At 38.2% G+C, this 21,723-nt stretch overlaps 1 protein-coding gene across 3 annotated transcripts in view; it reads left to right on the plus strand.

Annotated features, from left to right (window-relative positions):
• Positions 1 to 20,964, plus strand: part of slc43a1b (solute carrier family 43 member 1b) — a 36,508-nt gene extending 15,544 nt beyond the window's left edge. For all 3 annotated transcript variants that reach the window (XM_084746906.1, XM_084746915.1, XM_084746898.1), the window contains 10 exons: positions 7,659 to 7,751; positions 8,005 to 8,138; positions 11,089 to 11,231; positions 13,774 to 13,920; positions 14,126 to 14,161; positions 15,345 to 15,477; positions 16,484 to 16,613; positions 16,713 to 16,786; positions 18,578 to 18,701; positions 19,329 to 20,964. In XM_084746906.1, the coding sequence (XP_084603032.1) occupies positions 7,659 to 7,751; positions 8,005 to 8,138; positions 11,089 to 11,231; positions 13,774 to 13,920; positions 14,126 to 14,161; positions 15,345 to 15,477; positions 16,484 to 16,613; positions 16,713 to 16,786; positions 18,578 to 18,701; positions 19,329 to 19,556 (1,242 nt within the window). In that variant the 3' untranslated portion in view covers positions 19,557 to 20,964. The remainder of the gene's footprint in view (positions 1 to 7,658; positions 7,752 to 8,004; positions 8,139 to 11,088; positions 11,232 to 13,773; positions 13,921 to 14,125; positions 14,162 to 15,344; positions 15,478 to 16,483; positions 16,614 to 16,712; positions 16,787 to 18,577; positions 18,702 to 19,328) is intronic.
• Positions 20,965 to 21,723: the final 759 nt, after the last annotated feature.

Here is a 21,723-nt window from a genome sequence, read left to right on the forward strand (position 1 = left end):
AGTATTGGCTTTATTAGATTTTTAGAAAGCTGAAAAGTCCACATGGCTCCATTCTTGTTGCTCACAGAAACTGTACTGAGAACAGACTCACAATGACAAAGTTATCATGAAGTTTTGCAGGTATAGTGTTTGCCATGGTCTCAATCTTAGCATGTTAGCATTGCTAACTAGCAGTGTTGGGTGTTGAGATATTTTACTCAGGACCAATATTATCCTAAGAATTACATTCATGTTGATTGATTCCACAGCTCATAATTTACATCATGTGTCAATGTTCAGTGCCAGTACAAGAAGTAGTTTATACCCATTAACCCTTTTTTTCCTAACACTCATTTTAGCTTTGCCATAGCTTATTTGCCATGACCTTGATCTTTTCCTAACCTTTACTGAACTGTAGCTACCAATCTAGAGTTGGAAAAACATTAGTATTCAATTTTAAAAAATACTTGGCACTGATAATTCTGTTTTTTGTAGAATTGTACAAAATCAGCAGTTTGCCTGGTGAATGGATTGGACATTACCATCCCTAGAACACCACTACACATTTACTGAATGCATGTATATTGGGGAATAGATTGGTACTCTGGAGAGAACCTCAAGTTGATATGTTATATTATATTTGGATCATCTCTCAAACTCCGCACGCACTACAGCTGTGCACAAGAAGCAAAGAAAGAATGATAAAAGGCAGGCTTTGGGAACTGATGGCAAGAACAGATGGAACAACTAATGGAAAGAGAGGGTGGGGGGAGAGCTGTGGAAAAGAGGGGAGGGCAGATAAGAATGGAAAAACAGCAGTGGAACAACATGGAAATATTACTGAGGAGAGAGAAAGTCAAAGTAGAGAGCTGTGACATTAGCTGAACTTGAGAACAGGAGACAGAGACTCAAACATACAGGCGATATTTGGTCATCAACATATTTACTGTACATTACATTAAAATGATCACTACTGTTTCTCAAAGCTGGATCTGATCTTTTTTTACCACTTTAATACAATATATTTAATAACTGTTGTGGTTTCTGCATTATTCTGTTAAATTTTACCCCTGTTTATTGAGGCCCTATGTCAAAATTAAGTTTTAATAACTTAGCTTAATTATTTTAGTTTGTAATGTGCTCACATACTTCCTAAATAAAGATAAATAGTGCTGGACCTGATGGAAACTTGGAGATAACAGGGTACACACACAGTGAGTAAAAGAGAAGGTCAGTAGCTTAACCCTTTAATTGGAAACACATATGAATGTTTTGGAGAATTAATTAACTGCTATTTTCAAATACAGTCGTTCCCAAAGACTGGGTCGGGACCCACAGATGGGTCACATGAGATTTTATTTGGGTCTTCAATTAAATAAAAGGTGTGGAGGAAATTCTGCAAATTAATTAAGTTTATGTCTGCGGTACAGTTATAATAAAGCTACAGATGATTTATTGATGAGAGGAAAAAAACAAGAGAGTTAATTCCATCTAAATGCACTTATTTGGTCTCCTTTATAAATTAGGCTAAAATGTTGTTTTAAGAGGAAATAAAAACCATGAGATGATCTGCTAAATGCATTTATTTCTCATTTCATAAGTTTTAACATGTGTTTTCAGTAAAACATTGAGATAATATAAGGTGATGCAGGAAGGGCAGTAAAAATAGTCAGGAACATTCATTTCTGCGCAGATGAGCTCTTCTTCTTCTTTCTTGATACGGTGAATTGGGTTGCAATGGTTTGTCATTTTTAAAAAAGTGGGTCACCAGGGAAATGCCGTTCTAATGTATCCAGGCTAAGATAAAAATGGCCTTTAGTTTCCAGTTTACACTCTGCATCTTCACAGGTACATCAGACATTTAGGCAAAAATTTAACATGTTCCTTTTTTTAATAATTCATGTACCAACTTTTAAAACATTTTATTAATAACTTCATTTTATATTTTGCATAAAATATGAAACAATAAAAATGAACAAATTATGTCTACATATTTTTGAACACTGGAAACAAATCTAATGTTTAAATAAACACTGAGTTAGTACCAGAATGAAACATCTTCCTCCTGTTCTTATACTTCATCTGCACTGTGGTGCTCCTACACTAACAAAAATCCTATCAGGAATGGAAGCTGAGCAAAATGTTGCGTGCATTTAGTCAATCAATCATAACATAAACTTGAGCGACTGTCCCTGTTTTATGCCTTTATCAGATTCAGGTTTGGGTTCAGGTAAAAAAAAAATCTGAAGAACAAAGGCACCACGTAATATTGACAACAAGGGTGTGGTATAGACGGACAGGTGACTGGAGAATGAGACACAGGTGAGCAGGTGGGTGTGAGAGTCAGGTGACTGGGACAGGTGTGTCTGGTGGCAAGATGAAGAATGGCAAAGCTTCACAGGGTACGTCCAAGGTCTCTGAAATTGCTTTACTGCTTCCTTCACCTGCGTCCTCTCCTCGCATCTTAGTCCCTCTCACTGGGGACTCATGGAGAGACACGAGGAATCCAAGCGAGAAGAGAGGACACAAGGAAATCTGTTTTAAGAGACATGAGACATCCTTTTCTCTGAAGCGTCAAGTGAAGCAGCGTCCATTTGTGATGACAGCGGCAGCAGAGAAGCTGCAGCAGACGTTTCCCTGCTCGCAGCTCCGGTGCCACTTGTGCACCGCCTCTCTCCTGGTGGAGAGGCACTTCCACCCATGATCCATCCACTATTAATCATAAACTTCATTTTTAAGAAGTGGCCCATCAGATCTGCAGATTAACCAAAATATGAACATCACAGACATGCAGTTAACACAGACTGTGATTCAGGAAATAAATTAAATGTGAATCTTGGGAGTGATGCACTTTTGTTTAATACATCAATTGTCTTCACCCTGCTATGAAACTCCAGTCATGTTCTGATTGATCAGATCAGTCTGATCAGCTGCAGCGTCCAATCAGTAAATAGCCAGTGTGAATCAGTGTGTCAGCCGGTCAGGTGACTTCCATGAGGTCTGTTCTTGTGTATCCTTGCTCATTGCTCCTCAGGGATCCATCCTCCATCCTCCAAGCAGAAATAAGAGACTTGGGACGGCCTGCAAGATGGCCGACGATGAAGAACTTCTGAGAGCTGAGGATCGAGGAAACGACAAATAAGAGACCTGGGATGCATCCATAGAAATGCAGGGGCCAAAGGCAAAGAATGGGCAAAATAAAAACAGTGAGTCAGCTGACGTAGATACAGACTCGGGCAGAGAGACAGACAGACCAATAGGAAAAGGGGCAGGCAACATGAGTGTGTTTATTTGCTTGAACAATGTTTAACAGAAATAGTTGAGCATGAGTTCAGGATGAGATCTCACAAAACCTCTAATGTATCTGTTTTATAATGTAGATGTGTTAGAGTTGTGTTTGTCCATAGATTTCATTTGAAAGCCTGAGAACACAGTGTGACCACACTCCAAACTACTTAGTGTAACTAAACAACATACCCACTGGGCGCATCTGTAGGATTAACTCAAAAGGTCAAATAAGCTCATACATTTCCAGCTAACACAATCAACTCTCACTTTACTTAAACCTGGTTCCTTTCACAGTAGGGCAGCTTTTATCCAATGAATGCAGACTCTGTCAGATCAAAACCTTTGATATAACACAGACGGCAAAAAAACACACAACCAGAGTACACAATATCTCCTTAGTCGGTTAGTTTACAACTACAGTGTTACTTGGTTGTGTATAAGCTAACATTAGCAAACATTAGTTTGATGTTACCTTTTATAATGTTACAGTTTACTGTTTGTGCTATGTTACGTTGAATTTTAGCATTTTGCATGTTTCAAAATTTGGGGCTGTCACTTGATCCAAATGACCATTTGAACATGGAAAAAGTTGGATCTGCATTCATAAGAGCATTTTCACACCTGAAAATTCAAACTAAGGTTTATGTTTCTGTTTCTTTGTATACATTTGATTCAGTTGGTTTTGCTGTCACATTGACAAACGCATTAAAGAAGTGCACACTATACAGAAGGCATATTATAAGTAGAGGCCACACTGACAGCTTCGGCTTGTTGTTGTAATAACTGTATCTATGTCAGCTGACTCACACCTCCTCCAGTCATATGTATTTGTTCTTAGGTCAGTCATGCCAAGACCAATATGGCAGTAACATTGACCTATGATCCAAAGGCCAATGTGGCATCTACAAATATGTTTATGCCATACTCTCCCTTTACTATAGAATTGATTGGTTTATGGATGGACGTATGTCTGACGGTGTCAAATCAGATCAGTTCCTCTGTCTGTCATCTGTCTTTCGTTGAAAAGTGTTGAGATTTTTGTGAATTTTTTCCAACTTTATTAAGTTGTTGGACCAAATGTCAATTAAACATTTAGTCTTCGTTGTTTTTCTTTTTTCCAGTTCTGATCATGGCCTGTCAGAACTGGTTTGGACCAATCACAGGAAATTACGAAATAAGAAAAAACAATCCTCCTTAGTTACTGTTGCTAAGGCTGTCAAACTTTCCACTCTCGCACTGCATTTATGCAGGTTACGGTGATAACGGTGGCAGATTTAACATTGAAATTGGGAGTAATTGTTGAAACATGAGGTCCTTGACTCCATAGCAATGTAAACAAAAGCAGCTTCTCATTTCTAGCTGATGATGGTGACTTTTGTTGGCTAAAATAATGACTCAAAAGCAGATTTCATAAGTGTAGCTGGCTGATGTAAGCTACTGCTACTGCATGTTGGCTGAGAAGTAAGCTAACTTTAGTTGCTGGCCCTGCTAATGTTTGCAGCTTATGTTTGAGCAGATGGAGACAGAGTTTTCGTTTGTTGTTTCACTTTAGTCCTGCTGGTAGTAGCGCTATTATAATAATATAGTGACAACGATGTAAATCTCTTCATTCATCTCTCTTCATAAACAGCCACTGAAGTCAGGCTACCTGCCAAATTGTAAACATGCCAACGTCAGACACACGCCTGTCTGCAAACCAATCAATGTCAAATACAGAGACACAGCCCACATAGATGATGAGTGGATGTAGGTATGACATGTAAAGTTCTTTAGTCCACTTGGATAATTGCATCGTGCAGTGTCTCAAAAATCTGAACCTTGGCTCTGACCTTGGTCTGGACTTTTAGGTGTGAAACCCTAAAAAACTCAGCCATGCTTCAGTTTGATCAGGGCTGAGCGCTCCTCTTCTTCCTCTGAGTGTTCCAATGATCCCCGTGGTGAAGGTTTCACACCAAGAATTTTTATTCAGATCAGAACAGAAGAGCCAGAAATTACAGAGCAAACAAGGCAGGTGTGAAAGGGCCCTCAGACATGCTGTCTGTCTGACACGCTGTCTGTCTGACACACTCTCTAGCGCTCAATTAACTGCTCTTTCCTCTGGTGCCACCAGCAGGACAAACTGTGAACTTTCCCCACAAGATGTCTCACAGTCTAACAAGCTGATTTCCATTCAGTTCGCTGCATTCATTCATTCATTCATTCATTCATGTTCATGACCTTTTCCCCAGTGTCACCCTCAGGAACAAACAACACACTACCCGTAGTGTTAATCATCCAATGTTTGTGTAAGGTATGAAAATCAGACTTTTTTTTGTCAGTACGTGTGTTTTTGACATGGCCTCAGCTCCTGCTGGTGTGTATATACTGTTGGTGACACTGTAGAGGAGAAAATTAATCATCCTAAATATCTGATATGAGCAGTGAGTTGAAAGTGAGTGTGAAGCCTGTAGTGTGATCAGAGACACGTGCAGGGTGCAGTGTGACTGGCAGCACTGCAGCCGAGTCTATAGTTAGAGTGAAACACACGCACGCACACACCAAAACTTACCATCTGCATAGTCAGAGAATGTTCACATGCACACACACACACACACAAACACACACACACACACACACACACACACACACGCCAAGCTGTCATGACAAAGAGATGGGTGACAGTCACACAGGAGCTATGCGCATGCGTGCAATGTGTACATGCACATGTGTGTAGTCAGCTCAACTTTCAACTCAGATGAGAAGCTTGTGTTTATAAGAGTGCAGTAGCGCCACCTGCTGGTGACTTTGACTCACTGATAGTGTTGCTCATAACAGCTATAGACTCATCAGTCTAGCCTTTTTTTTTTCTTTTTTTTTTTTTTTTTTTTTTTGCACATTTATGACCGTATGCTCAAGGACCTCTTGTGGTTGCAGTGATCAACAATTTTTGAAAAACCTTGAACCTTGTTTTATAGCGACTGCTAGTGATCAACAACTGCTAGGCTAAAAGCAAAGTTTACCTCGTCTGTTGCAGGCTATATTTTGGTCTTTGCCAAGGTTAAAAAAAAACCTATAGAAAAGTCTGGTCTAATCTTAAACTACAACGTCTGCAGATTAACTCTATACCTCATATGTTACGATCCACTAAAGTGCAAATGAGTGTCGCAGACTTCGACTGTCAACAGTTTTTATTAAATTTGTTTTGTTTTAAATATAAGAAATTGAACCAGCCATTTGGTTTTTTAAAAGTGTCTCCGAGTTCTCTTAATGCTAAACACAATACACATTTTTAAACCATAATTCTTATTTAGCTTTGATTTAGAAGGACTACAGTGTTGACATGTTTTGGTTGAGACACATCTGATATTATTATTAAACATTATTTCATGAATTTGTCAAAAAAATAGAAAGTTTACCAACGCTTGAGCAGTGTTCCCACCTTTTTTAAACCAGGACATGAGACAGGGGTCCTCATGATGTAGCTAACCCTTTTTTATGCCTGATTGAATCAGGTTTTTATTTGAAAGGAATCTGGGACATGACTTTTCATAAATAATCTTCTTTAAACAAAGATGATTATAATAGCACAATTTTATGCCTATGTTATCAGTAGGTTTTAGTTTTAGATATCAAAGGCTTTTAATACATGTTTTAAATTATTTGAAGTTGTTAATTCTTGTCTGGGACAAGGCTGTTTTCTGGCACAGTGCAAGTTTAAAAATTAAAAAAACAAAATTAAAGCAAACCCATAACATTTCATTACTTATATATATTTCACATATATAAATCCTTACATTTAATACATTTTTACTAAACATTGAAATTAGAGTGTTTGTATTGAAATGAAAGTTTTTGGTGAAGAATGGGTGATTTATTCAAAACTTTGCTCCACTGGTTGTATCTGGCAGTTGTAGTGGCATTGCAGTAGGTGCTTCACCATCTGTTCTTTTCTTGTTGTTGTTGTTGTTTTGTTTTACTTTGCACATGTTGTATTATACAAATGCCTGAAAAAGGTCAGAGGTCATTGGACTGAAAACATTCAGTGTTTAAACCTAACCCTGGTGTTTACAGGGTGCAGGAGCTTATTTTTGGCTGGACTGCAGCAAAGGGGCCTCTGTAAGTGCAAAAGTCTGACCCCAACTTACTGACTGACTGAGTGATGAATCTTCACCGTAGTCAGTGTTGGAGTTTCCTTATTGGCCGTTGATCCTTCAAAATTAATAGATGTGGCTTGTCCTCAATTACATCCTCAGGAGCACATTGTACAGTACAACACTGGGGATCCAGTGTTGTACTAGTCTTGTTTATTTCCATTTCCTGTTGACTGATGACAATGGTTTCATGGTTCATTTATTGGTTTGACATCATAGAAGTTTCCTGTCTCTTTAATCTGTCTCTCTCTGTCTTCTTAGCTGCCTAACATGTTTGGGAACATACGATCAACGATCCTGTCCCTGATGATCGGCTCCTATGCTTCTTCAGCAGTCACATTCCCTGCTGTCAAGGTGTTCTCACACACACGCACACATGCATGCATCCACAAGTCTACTTTAACTGCTGCTAAAAGTAAAAATGCAGATTCACTGGTCATGTGACACAATAATCACAAAAAATACTTGTTAAGGATCATGAACTTGCTTGTTCAGTTTTATTGTGAAATATTCAGTCACGTTTTGCCATTTGTTCTTAATCTGTTATTCAATAGTTACAAATGTGTATTTGCTGGAGAAAGCTGACAGACCATAACTCTGTGTTCAGGTGATTTATGACCTTGGCGTGTCGTTCCGTGTCATCATGTGGGTTTGGTCTGGTATGGCCTGCATGGTCTTCCTCAACTGCTTCTTAAACTGGCCTGCTGAATCCTTCCCTGCACCTGAAGACGTCAGATACACGTCAGTACGCACACTACATCCTGTGGTCAGTTAATGAATATGAAATGATACTGAGAAAGATTTTACACTCTCAGAAATTCTAGTAATTCCAGTTTATGGATATCCTTATAACACAAGTCACGTGGCCTAAGTTACATGACATTAAACATGTGGTTGAAGGGATAACAGCAGTTTGGTTTGGTTTAGGCATCAAAACTACTTGATTAGGTTTAGGAAGAGATCATGGTCTGGATTAAAATAAGAAAGGTGTTTATTTCACATGATGGAAGTCATAGTCAGAAACCAAAAACTTTAAATAACTCAGTGTATGTTATTGGTTTGATACAGAACTTGAATCCCAGTCTCCTGAGTCAAAGTCCTGTTTGTCTGAGACATCCATCCAGCCCACCTCTCTCTCTCCCTTTATACCTCACCTGATTTCACCCTGTGCTCCTGTCATCATTACTACGGCCAGCAGAGATCACCTCCTGACAATAACAATATGGGTGTATAATCTTGGGAGGGTATTCTAATACAATCACTAATTACCTGTTCAAAAAAAATGTAGTCAGGGACCAAATGCAAGTATCACAATATTTAAGCAATGTAACTTGATTACTTGTAGTGACTTTTGGATTATCTAAACATAATCTTAACATTTTATGATCTTTGTTAGATTTATTAACTGTTTGTCCAGATATTCCTTACTTTGTTACGTACAAAATAAATGCACATTTAGATTAACAGGTGTAATTATGGACATTTAAACATTCATTGCTAAGTTATGTTATGCTATTCAGGCTTCAGGTAAACTGACATAAACTTATTCTGGTGTGAAACTTCTATTTGTACCCACAATATCAGCTGCAGTCCCTGACAGGTTAACTAGCTAACTGGATTTATATGTAGCTAACGTCAGCAGGACTGACCTGTAAATATTTCTTTAGCTTAGACGTACAAGAGTTCGAGGATGATGACTGTATTTTTACAACTAAAGGAAGAACTGTCACTGTACTGTGATGTTGCTCCTCTTTCCCGATTTAAAGACAAAATAATGTTGAAATTTCCACTCAGTGAAACATTTTAATCACCTTTTTTTGTATCCTGATTACATAATCCTGTTCTCTCCAAGTCTGGTCGTAATATGCTGCTTGTATAGACAATCTATACGTCTGTTTTTCAGGTGAGGATGGGCTGGACTAATTAATATATAGTGATAATTTAGCACAATTTTTACAACTGTATTTTTAGTCATCTGTCCACCCAAACAGAGCCAACTATTTTGTCTGAACTTTACTCATCAGGGCTAAATGAACAGAGATTTTACTCTAATTTTTGTTGTCAATATTTTTTCCTTCAGATTGTTGTTACAATATATCCATGAAATAATAGGACGTTTCAATACATTTCATTGACAAAATGATCACTGGAAAAAATATGAGGACAAAAATACAGATACATGTAGTTTGTAAAACATGAGTGACATGTAGGTCCTGAGCCTCTCGCTGTTCTGTCTTATACTGTACTTCAGTCACATATGCAGACATGTCAAGCTTACAACACTGACTTGATGGTATGCTGTGAAAACCACGCTGTGTTTGTCACAGTTGTGGTGCTAACTGGAACAGAATACGGTCAGTTTACTGAAGACTCACTAACAGACCGAGACAGAGGCAGGAATCAGGCAGGTAGACTGACATGATCACGTGAGACAATCTGAAAACACAGAACATGGAGTATATACATAATCCATTTTTGAGACTTGGGACAAATCAAGTCCTATCAAAGAAAAACTAAAAAAAAGTATTATACCGACACAGAAATTCCACTTTTTTCAGTGAAAAGTTATTCTTTAAGGATTTATATATACATAACAAATATGTGTAATTTATAAAATGCTTTGGATTGCTTTCATATCTTAATTTCTAAACTTGCTCTGTGCCAGAAAACAGCCTTGTCCCAGACAAGATTTCACAACTTTAAACAATTAAAAAATGTGTTAATAATCTAAAACTAATAATAGCCTCTGATAACATTGAAGTGCTGTTATAATCAGCTTTGCTTTTTTATGAAATTGTTGGCCCTTTACAGTTGTGTCCCAGATTTCTGTCGACTCTGTCAGATTTTTACAAAATGTGATTTAATCAGGCATAAAAAAGGGTTAGCTACATCATAAGGACCTCTGTCTCACTTCCTGGTTTGAAAAAAAGTGGGAATATGGCTCAGGCACTGGTAATTTTTTTATTTTTCAACAAATTCACGAAATAATATTTCTATCAGATGTGTCTCAAACATAACATGTCAACTCTGTAGTCCTTCTACATCAATGCTGAATAAGAATTATGGTTTAAAAATGTGTATTTTGCTTAACACAACTCTGAGACACTTCAAAAAGTAAAATGACTGCCCACTATGACTGTGCTGTGAAATGAAAAAAATTGAACATTTTGTCAACTCTGTAAGACATCTTCATTTAATGTAAAATTTAATCATTAGGAGGTTGGCCTGGTACAAGATTTAATTGCTGAGAGTTTGATCTTTTGAATGATATTTTTCCAGCATGATTGTTTGTTGCAGGCTTGATAGACATTTGCACTTAGGAAATACACAAGGGACATGTGCTGGACTAGTCAGGACCATGAGCAAACAATGCAGAGCAAGATAACCAGACAACTATTGGCTAGATTGACATGAAAGTTGAAAATCTGGTCATCAGAGGATAATTCCTTCCTCCTGACCGTTCATCTCACTGGCAATCAGCTCAAATTTTCCCGTCATATCAAATAAATGATACTTGACTGAAAAACGCAACGGTCATAGATATGTCACTTTCCTGTCATTTCCTCCAAATGGGGAAAATAAGGGGACATATGTAGAGAATGATTCTCTGTCCATTTGTATTATCATTAGGTAGGGCCTGGAGTTATTTTAGTCTTATTATGCATTCAGTCTCTTTCTCCTCTCTGAGCAGCAAAAAGGTGAAGATGACTGGGGTTGTGACAGAGGACAAGATGACTGGAGAGACGTACGTCACCCACGTGACTGTCATGGAAGACACCATGGGAGCCAAGCAGCCAGAACCTGAGCAGACAAACTCCACAAGCACAACTCAGGGTAAGGAACATAATGACTAATATTACGTTTTTGTTGTAATTACATTTATTACTGATGGCTAGCTAGTTTTATAGATAAACACACAGTTAAATTATATTCACTGTTTGTCAACTGTATGCAGAGTTATTGACTTGCTAGCATAATGTTAGCTTTCTGGCTCATAGCTGAGACAAAAGCTTCTATGAATTGAGCAGACAGACCTGTTGTCAAGTCGTATCTAAGGGTGGTGAACAACTATTACATTGCATACAACATTTATGGGATGGTAATGAGGGAAGACAGTTATTGCTTGTGCAAAACTTTAGATTTAGATATGTAAATATAGATTAATGGGCTTTTCTTTGGCAAGTGAGCATGGTATAAGGATAATGCCTTTCACATTTGTGTGAGGCTTCTACAAGGGTTGTTCTGATACAAATACCAGTACTGGAAAATGCCTCCAAGACGGCCTAAAATGCAAGATTGGGTATTGGCGAGTATGTGAGTCAATGCACCATTGCAACGTCATTTATTAGCCCTGAAACAGGACCGTGCTACTTCTCAATAGTGCCCCACACACACACAAAAATAAATTTCCCCAGGAGAGGAAAGTCCTGACCTACTCTGATTGGCTAGCACTCACTGTCTTTGTTAGTGGGTTGCTTGGTTTGTGCAGGTTCAGACTTCAGGATTGAAACTGGGTAGGATTAGGGTAAAATTATTAGGGTGAAACAATCAGAGGCAGAGTGGGGCGAGTCATTTCTTCACCATTCTGGGTAAAAAAAAAAAAAAATTGCTAAATTTTATGGTTAGTGGAGCTTCATTTTTGGGGGGCCTCATCCGATTGTGTTGCAAAGTCTGCATTATTGTTGCCGGCTTGTTTTTAACACAAGCCTGCTATCTGGAGTCTGTGTCGAGAGGAGGAATAATCCAGTTTCCTCCAGAGTTTCCAGTATGTTTGCGGAGCTAAAGCCAACAATGCAAACCTGACTGTTACTGTCTGATTGATCCACAGTACCACCCTGTTTATACATATATTGTACATAATCTTTGTAATGAATTGTGACTATGAACACTCTTATTTCAAAGTTTATCTTCTGAATTGGTTTGTTTTTGTGGCGATCTGAGGTAAGACCCAGAGTTTTAACTTGTCCTCCTTCTTCTTCTTCTTGTGATTTTGCACTTGACTGGGCTGAAATTTTAGGGGGTTGGGGTAAAAGGAAACAGTTTCTTTACTGAGTGGACTGAAATCTTGAGATTTTTTGGTATTGGCCAACACTCAGAGTTCAGGTATTGGAACTGGTATCAAGAAAGACAAGACTGTATCGGAACAGCTTTAGTTTCTATCAGATCCGTTCTTCTTGTCATGGTGTAAAGGCCCGTGAAACTGAATATCACACTATACAGTATGACTCCAAGCACTCTGTTTTCCCACTGGTGCAAAGCGGTGAGCACAGCCATATGCCACTGCACTGGTGCACTTCATCATGTTTTATCCAATTGAAAGGCACCCTAAAGGTCACCTTACCATGTTTAATCAACTGGAGGGGGCCATTAGAGGACACTTCAACATGTTTTAGTCACTGGAAAGGCACCCTGAAGGGCATTTTGTTATGTTTTATCAACCAGAAGGGCACTTAATCATGTTTTAGCCACAGAGGAAGCCCTTAGATGGCATTTTAGCATGTTTTATCCACTGGACTGGGCACTCTAAAACATTAACACCATTGGAAGGACACCCTAGAGTGGACATCACTATGTTTTCTCCACTGGAAGGCACCTTAGTGGACACTTAATCATGTATTATTTACGATAGGGGCGTCCAAGAGGGCACTTTTGCATTTTTTTTTAACACAGCTGCACCAGGGGGACAGTTGCCCCTTGAGTCCACCAGTGTCCAGATATTTTTGAATTTTTAATTTGGCCATTTAGTATTGTATTGGGTGAAAAACACAGTACCTCTGTTATACACAGTGCCTGCTACAGCTACTACTAACAGTTACAACTAGCAGCAACAGCAAAAGTCTCATTAATTCCACTATTTTTCCCATACTAATATCTTTTTTTAGTGAAACTGGTTCTTGTAGTGCAGTGTGAAACTCCCTGAGGCTTCAACTGAAGGTGTCACTCATCACGTGCGTCATGCACTAGTCTAATCCATCTGCCTCGCACTGTCTTCTGTCTCTGGGAGTGTTTCAAACTGGTTCCTCACTGGGCTGGTGGAAAAAAACTACAATATATAGTTAGCTGGCATACAGATTCAATGAACATTTAGACACTGATCAATCAGTTGCCGTCATTAAGTCAAGTTTTGCATGTTAATAACACCAGCTCCAGGTCTTTCAGGGTTACAAACACTGTAAAATGCCATTAAACCGTGCAAACTAATTTTTACATTGCATTCAGGGAATTTACCATGAACCTGACCTCCCTGTGAACTGTAACAACATGGCTGAACTCCCAGAGTTCTTGGGAACTGCCTGACTCCCTGTGTAGTTCTCCACCTGATCTAAAGGCTGATTTCACACATGATATGTTTCTCTCTCTCTCTCTCCGTCTTCAGGCTCAGTGCCACTCTGTCATTCCATGTGTTCTCCCATCTTCCTGTGGAGTCTCATCACCATGGCGATGACCCAGCTGAGGCTCATCTTCTTCATGGGTGCTATGAACAAGATGCTGGAGTTCCTGGTCACCCATGGCGACCCTAACCGTAAGAATGATAACCTACATGAATAATAATTATAATTTTTTTCTCCATCAATGAAGACAGTTATAGGTGAAGCTATTATAATCATTTTATATTGTCATAAGCTGGCATGTTTCCACTAATATTGTGTATTACATTAAATGTTTCAATAGAATTTGTGTTAAACCATCTGTGGTGATCCCTGACCTGCAGCTGTTTCCTCTTTCAGCATCAGACGAGCTGCAGAAGGAGGCGAATGAACAAGGTATGAGTCAGGATGTCAAGAGTGGACAGGTTGTCCTCATGTGACTACTGTCTACTGGGCTGATGGGGTCTTAAAGACCTTTGGAGAATGTTTTGACTGATTCTACCACTTGTATTTTGTGTGCATACTTGAAAGAGGTAGCACCAAGTCATTGTTTTGAAAGTCACAAGTAAGTCTCAAGACTTTTAATTCTTTTAGTTTTGAGTCCTAAACAAGTCATAATATGCTTGTGACTAAATGTAACGCCATTTTATCAACAGACTTACCATTCTTTGTGCAACTATAAAATGTCAAACGAAGTTAGAAGTGTTGTCCTTAGTATTTTCCAGAGATGTCATAGGATTTAGACTCAGTTCAAACTTAAGTGGCCAGTTTGATGACTTTAGACTCAACTTGACAAAATCAAAAAAAACTTTCAACTCAACTTTAACTTTTACACCACTGAGTTTTGACTTCGCTTAGACTTGAGCAATTTTTTGATTAAAAAGTATGTTATTTGAAAAAGTCTGCCATGAATCAATTAATTTGCCTGCATTTCCTGACTCAACTGAGATTACCATCCAATCAAGTTGCAGCAGAGAACCATGAAGAACTAACGTTATGTTACTGAGCTCCACCCGGAAAAAAATTATACCAAAGGAAACATTGTTCATGTACAAAAAGTACAAGGGCAACAACAAAAACTGAACTGCAGTATGCAAAACATGAGAGTCAAAAGTTACAGATGGAGACACAACAACTTCCAGCTTCATTTGACATTTCAATTTGCATATACATATGGTGAAGAATGCATTTTGACTTGTATAGGGCTCAGACTTGGACTTGCCTGTCTTGACTTGGGACTTGAGTGCAAAGACTTAAGACTTAGACCGGCAAAACAATGACTTGGTCTCAACTCTGGCATTTTCTCTAGAAATCTGGGAACGTAATGAAAAGTTCACAATCTACAGTTAAAAGCATACACAGTATTATCATATCCAGTGGTTTTTTCAAGCTAAATCACTCCCTCTGAATTGTATTCTTGGGTTTCAAGACTCCAGTATTTTCTAAAATCCTGACCACAGCCCCGACAGTGCGTAACCTACTGTGTGTAGAGGCCTTGATCTGTCTAACATTTACTCCTACTTCTTTCTGCTACATGCCTTTCAATGGACTTGTCTCTGTCTTTTCATTTCCTCCCCAGTTGGTTTCTACTCGTCTATCTTTGGTACAATGCAGCTGCTGTGTCTACTGACCTGTCCTTTGATTGGCTACATCATGGACTGGAGAATGAAGGACTGTGAAGAAGAAAATGCAAACACACAAATAGAAAAGAGGTATGAAGATGGTTCAGTGACTTCTCTTTAGGTTTAGGCATTGTGTTGCTAGGTGTACAATGTTGAATAGCAGTCAGGGAGACAAGCGACAAGGTTTAAGGCTCATTTATGCCTGAAAATGTTTAAGTCTGTTTCAAATGATATAACCTGGAGTTCTGCACAGGTCCACTTTTGCAAACCCACCAGAACTGACCCTTAACTCACAACTGACCCTGCGCTTAGTTGCCGTAGCTACACCTGCCAAACTTTCATGATAACAGTGGCAGATCTAACATTGAACCCCTCCCACATAAGAAATGCAGATGCAGTGGTATCTAACAAGTTTGCTGGAGGTAAAATTACTGCAGCTAGTTAGCTGGACATGCTAACGTTTGCAGCTTACGTTGGGGCAGATGAAGACAGAGTTTAATCCACTCACCACACTTGAGCTCTTGTGTTTCATGTTTTTGAGAGACTACAAAAAAGACATCACTGTCCAAACTCAAGAAACACATAATATCACTTTTCTCAGAGCCTCCTGCATAGTGCGTCAATATGTAAAGAGATGCAAAGCTTGACAGCTCTAATTACCATTACTAAGCTGATTGGACAGTTGCTGTTTGGAGGTGGGGCTTAGCGAAGGGTCAGTTATTGCCAACTCAGCTCCTCATTTTAAAAACTTTTCATTGTGTCCTGTGGTCGTTCTCACTCAAAGTTTTGGCTATGCTGCTACACTGCCCCCTAGGATACCTTTGGTACTGCTCCATTTCGTCCATATCCGTAAAATTTCAGAAAACATGCAGAAGCATAAATGAGCCTTCAGAAGTGTTCTACAGATTTTTTTCTAGTTGATCTTGGACTTTAATCCTCACTTGCCATATGTAGTCTGAAAGACTAATTGATTGCTCTCCATACTGACCATGAAGTACAAAATCCAGTCCTCTTTATAACAGGATAGTTTGATACTCCTGTAACATCCAGACCCTCTCCTCAGCTGTATGCCTCTTTTGACATTTGTCCTCTTCAGCCACTCAGATCCCCCAAAGAGAGACAGAAAGATCCAGAAACTGACCAATGCCATGCGAGCTTTCATCTTCACCAACATCCTACTGGTCACCTTTGGAATAATTTCCTTGATTGACAACCTGCCTGTACAGGTTAGAAGAATACTGTTTACAGTTAAAGAAAGACATTGACATGTTTGACGATCATTTATGGACATGTTCGTTGTTGTTCTGGCTTTCTTTGTCTGTTAGATGGTGTCCTTTGTTCTGCACACCATAGTGAGAGGATTCATCCACTCCTGCTGTGGAGGTCTCTATGCTGCTGTGTGAGTAACACATCTTTAAAGCTGTACTATTCATAGTTTTATTAACAATGGCTCTTAAATTACTATGCATAATGTGAAAGGTGTTGCTTGTAGGGAGAGCCTTACTCTGTTATCCCCCTCAGCCCGACAGAACTTTTTAGCATCTTGCAGCTTATTTTGTCACTTTTCGCCAGATGGAGGCAACTGTTTTCAACGAAAACACTCTGGCATACTCACTGTACACCACCTGCCCAATACCAACTGGCTGACACATAAAATTAGCAGGTAGCTGGTGGAGTATTTAGCAGCTAAAGAGCTGAGGTGGCAAAAGTCCACACATTTTTTTTCTTCTCTTCTCAAGGTTTATGGCTACCTGGTGAGGCAGCTGGATTTGCAAGATCACGCAAACATCCATCTTGCCAGGTTTCAAGTTATCCATTTGTGTCAAACATGGTGCACCCACTTAGCATTGTAGGAGGTGGCTCCTGAAGAGGTTAACGGTAGATACTGTAATAGCAACAGTTATGTCAGAACGGGAGAGTATTTCTTCATTGAAAGGAGAGCAAAGAACGAGCATGAAGGTTTTTCCACATGGAAAAGATGTTTTCACTCTTCTTCTGACAGGCTTCAGCAAGAGTTTGATCTGATTGGTTGAAGTTAGCTTGTGTTAGATGTGATAAACAGATGGTTCACCCAATCACCTGCCAAGTGTTTTTTGAAAGTGCATGCCCTTTTCCAAACAGTTTCTAAGGATGACTTCTTAGATGGTTTTGTGTAACAAATGAACGTCGTTATTACTTCACATTATTAGACTTAAGTGAAACAAAGGAAACTGTTTTAGCTTGCATAACCAAAAGAAAATCATCTTGCTGTGTTGTTGGGGTGGCAGAATCAAAGTAGCAAAGGCTCAAATTTGAAATTTTAGCATATACCAGTTGCCAGTCAAAAAAAAAAAAAAAAAGAAAACAACTAAGGTTAAACATGATAAGAAAGCTGTTAGATTCTCACCCCTATTTTCTTTATTAAACAGAATGGAGAGGTTTTGGTTGGTAAAGCGTACTGAGCAAAGCAAAATAATGAGAAATACAGGCAGGGGGCAGAGTCTCTGCAGGTACCGCCACCATCATGTTCCTCTAATGGTTCATAAGCAATGATTAAAAGGGATTACGGGTCTCAGTCTGTACATTTTTTTTTTTAGGAAAATGTTGCAGATTATGCCTTTACCTTTTACACTTGTATTTCCATTAGCCATTGTTAAGAAACAAGCCAACAACACATGTTAGCTAATCTTAGCTAACATGTTTAGGGAATTATTTTGCCTCCACCTAGGCTCCGCCCACAAAAATGTCATAAGGTTTACTAACAGAAAAGAAGTCTGTTTGTAGAGTGTTACTGCACCTTGGTATTTGGGTTTGGTCAGATGTAAATGTGTCCGTCAAGCATTTTAATTTTCACGTTGCTAAACCATACTTCTGAGGTACCTCTCTTTTTGCTAAGTTTAAAGGGGATTTATTGGCAGAAATGGAATATAACCTTCACAAGTAGTGTATTATCACCTGAAAATAAGCATTGTGTTTTAATATAAACATTTAATGGTGCAGCTTTAAACCCTTTATTAACATTACCTCCAAGGTATTAGTGTCAGCATCATATATGGGGTCTCCCACGTCTTGAGCCCGTCATCCGCAAGCTCACTGCTAGAGACCACTATATCATACACGCTGGTCTTTTAATATGTTTTGACTGATCTTTCAGATTTCTTTTTATTCTCTTGATGACTTTTAATCATCTCTGTCTCCCCTCCAACTCTAGATATCCAGCCAACCACTTTGGGACCCTGACAGGCATGCAGTCAATGATCAGTGCTGCTTTTGCCCTGCTCCAACAGCCGCTGTTCATTCTGATGGTGGGACACCTGAAGGGAGATCCTTACTGGGTAAGGAGCATGTGCACACACAATCAAAGAGAAGGCAGGAATATAAAACATACAACTTTCATTCTTGAGAATTGGGACAAGACCATACTTTGAGGGGGTTTTAATTTTCAATTATGCAGGAAAATATACTTTTAACATCAAACTTGTGGCTATTAATCCTTGTAACAGGCCAACCACATAGAGATCCACTTTTTTAAATTAAATGTCAACTCCCAAATCAACTCTGTTAGGTGTTAAAAAAAAAAAGTTTACCAGTGATTGAGCAGTACATGTGCCTTTTTTAAACCAGGAAGTGAGACAGGCGTCATTAAGGTATAGCTAACCCTTTTTGTGCCTGATTAAATCACGTTTTTGTAGGCTTTTAACATATTTTTAATTTGTTTGAAGAGCAGTTTAGAAATGTAAAAAATTAAAGCAAACCATTTCATAAATTACGTATAATTCATATATACGAATATATGAATGTTCACAAAAAATGTGAGTGTTGGTAATAATTATGTTTTACTTTTTGTTGTTTTGTTTTGTTTTTAGGACATAATTTGTTCCAACTCTCGAGAATGAGTGACCTAAAACAGGTTTTACAACAGGTTTGTCTCATGCACTGACTTGTCTCTTGTCTTACAACAGATCAATCTGGGCCTCCTCATCTTCTCCCTGACTGGCTTCCTGTTGCCGGGCTATCTGTTCTATCACCGTAGAAACCTGATCATTGCAAAGGCGCAGCGTGATAGGCTGGCCGCCAGCCAATCAGACAAAGAGAATGCACCTTTAACCCAGTCAGGTAGTGGAACTGTCAAGAGCCAAGCCAATGGGCACGCAGCCAATGGATACACACCAAACGGGCATACTGCTTAAGATAATAGACGAGAGTGAGTTTTTTGTAATTACTGTTCAGTAGTATGAGTATTCTGAGGACCGCATTCTTGTCTGAAGACTATGACATCTCGTAAAAACAAAACAAAAGAAGACAAGCGATACATATTGAACATTTTTTTTATTATCTTTATTTAAAACAAACAAAACACAAATATTATAGCCAGTAATAGTATATGGTATGTATGTGTGGTATATGGGCAGGGTTCACACTGGAATAGTAACCCTAATGTCAGCATCATGTGATCATTTCAAAATGACACATGAAGGTGTCTCAGTGGTTAGCACTGTCACCTCACAGCATAAAGACCTCAGCTCTGCTCCATCCTAAATGTGTGTGTAAATGTGATGGACCAGTGAAATGCATGCTGGGAAAAGCTCCTCTCCCCCAAACCCTTGACCTGAGCAATATGGAGCGATTCAAGGACCATACCAGTGTTTCTGCATGTCTTATCCTGTCTATTAACCACATAAAGTACCTCTACTACAGCATTTCCAGCCATATGTCAAAGTGTACCGTAACTTCTTAGATTACTGAATGGGCTTCAAACTTCCTTGTGTTATATAGGCCGTCACAATAACTGTATGGCTGCCACGCCAGAAAAAGAAAGTATTTTCACATTACTATGACATACAAACTTATCATATTACAACAAGAAACTTTTCTTAACTTTTCTAACAATATACTCTTCATCTTGTTATAACAAAACCATTTCACATTATAACTTAATAACTTATATTACTCAAACATTATAAAAAGAAACTCTTGCTGTTTTAACAATATGCAATGTATTCTGCTGTCACATAAAACATCGTGATAAGTTATATAGTTAAAACAATAACACATTGTTATAATGTCAAGTTATAACAATAAAAATAATCTTGTTATAATGTGATCGTTTATTTTGTTCAAACAAGAAAAGCTTTTTTGTTATGACATTGTAACAAAACAAGCTGCCATTAATAACAGTCAATTACTACTGTATAGCATGAAACTTTTATAAGATATAATAATTATATTGTTATAACAACAAAAATTTCTTGTTATAATGTGATGGGTTTCTATTTTGTAATAATATGACAATATCTTCTTACAACATGAAAATATCTTGTTATAACAAGAAAACAAAAGTTTTTGCTTATTGATGTACAATTTATACTGTTATAACATAAAACAGTTCACATCATAATGTGATAACTCATTGTGTCATGTTATAACAAGATTAATTATATATTGTTACACTTAATACACTTAATTTGACAAGATGTGCATAAGACTGTCATTACACTGTCAAGACCGGTTGATAATGTCAAGTAGTCATGACAAAGACATTTTTTTCTCCAACTATATCACCTTTGCATTAAAAACAACATAACTGATTGAATGACACCTAATGACAACAGTCATAAAGACTCCTCATGTTCATCACACAAGTCATGATATGGTTATAACCATGTAATGACAGTTTTATGCACACCCCTTCAAATAAAATGTATAAATCAAGAAAAGTTTCCTGTTATAATGTGACAAGTGTGTGTGTTGTAATATCTTGTTATAACATGAGAAATATCTTGTTATGACTTTAGGGCATGTGATACTGATGTTTTTCTGGCATAGCAGCAATACTCAGGAACTGTAAACTTCAAAAGTACAAGCCAATAAAGCAATTACTGTTAATAACAGAAACAAGATTTGCTATCCTGATAAAACAAACAGAAAAAAAACAACAAAAACTTCTATCTCATAATGATGAGATATTTAAAACAAGACCATGGAACTTTTGGGGGGAAAAAGCTATCTATATTCTTCCTCTTCCAATGGAAAGTTGAATTCTTTGCTCAGTGCAATAAACTGAAGTGTTCTGTATCTTGTCGTAGTGGCTGCTGTTGAACAAAAGTCACATAGTCTCACTTTAAGTTGTGATGTAAGATAATGAGCCTAAAAGTAGCCACTCTGCTTCAATAGCTGACACAGCAAATATACTGTGTAACAAAATACAGTATACAGGATCTACTCTTGAAGCAGCTACTTGCTGAATACAGCATGTTAAAATGAAAGCAACAAGCAACATGATGAACAACCTGCACATAGCATTGCAAATAATCCCCCAATAATTAAATCCACTACTAAGACCTATAAAGCTCACAG

Source organism: Lutjanus erythropterus, chromosome 3 (assembly GCF_056507025.1).
Source record: "Lutjanus erythropterus isolate fLutEry1 chromosome 3, fLutEry1.hap2, whole genome shotgun sequence".
NCBI classification, from domain to species: Eukaryota; Metazoa; Chordata; class Actinopteri; order Lutjaniformes; family Lutjanidae; genus Lutjanus; species Lutjanus erythropterus.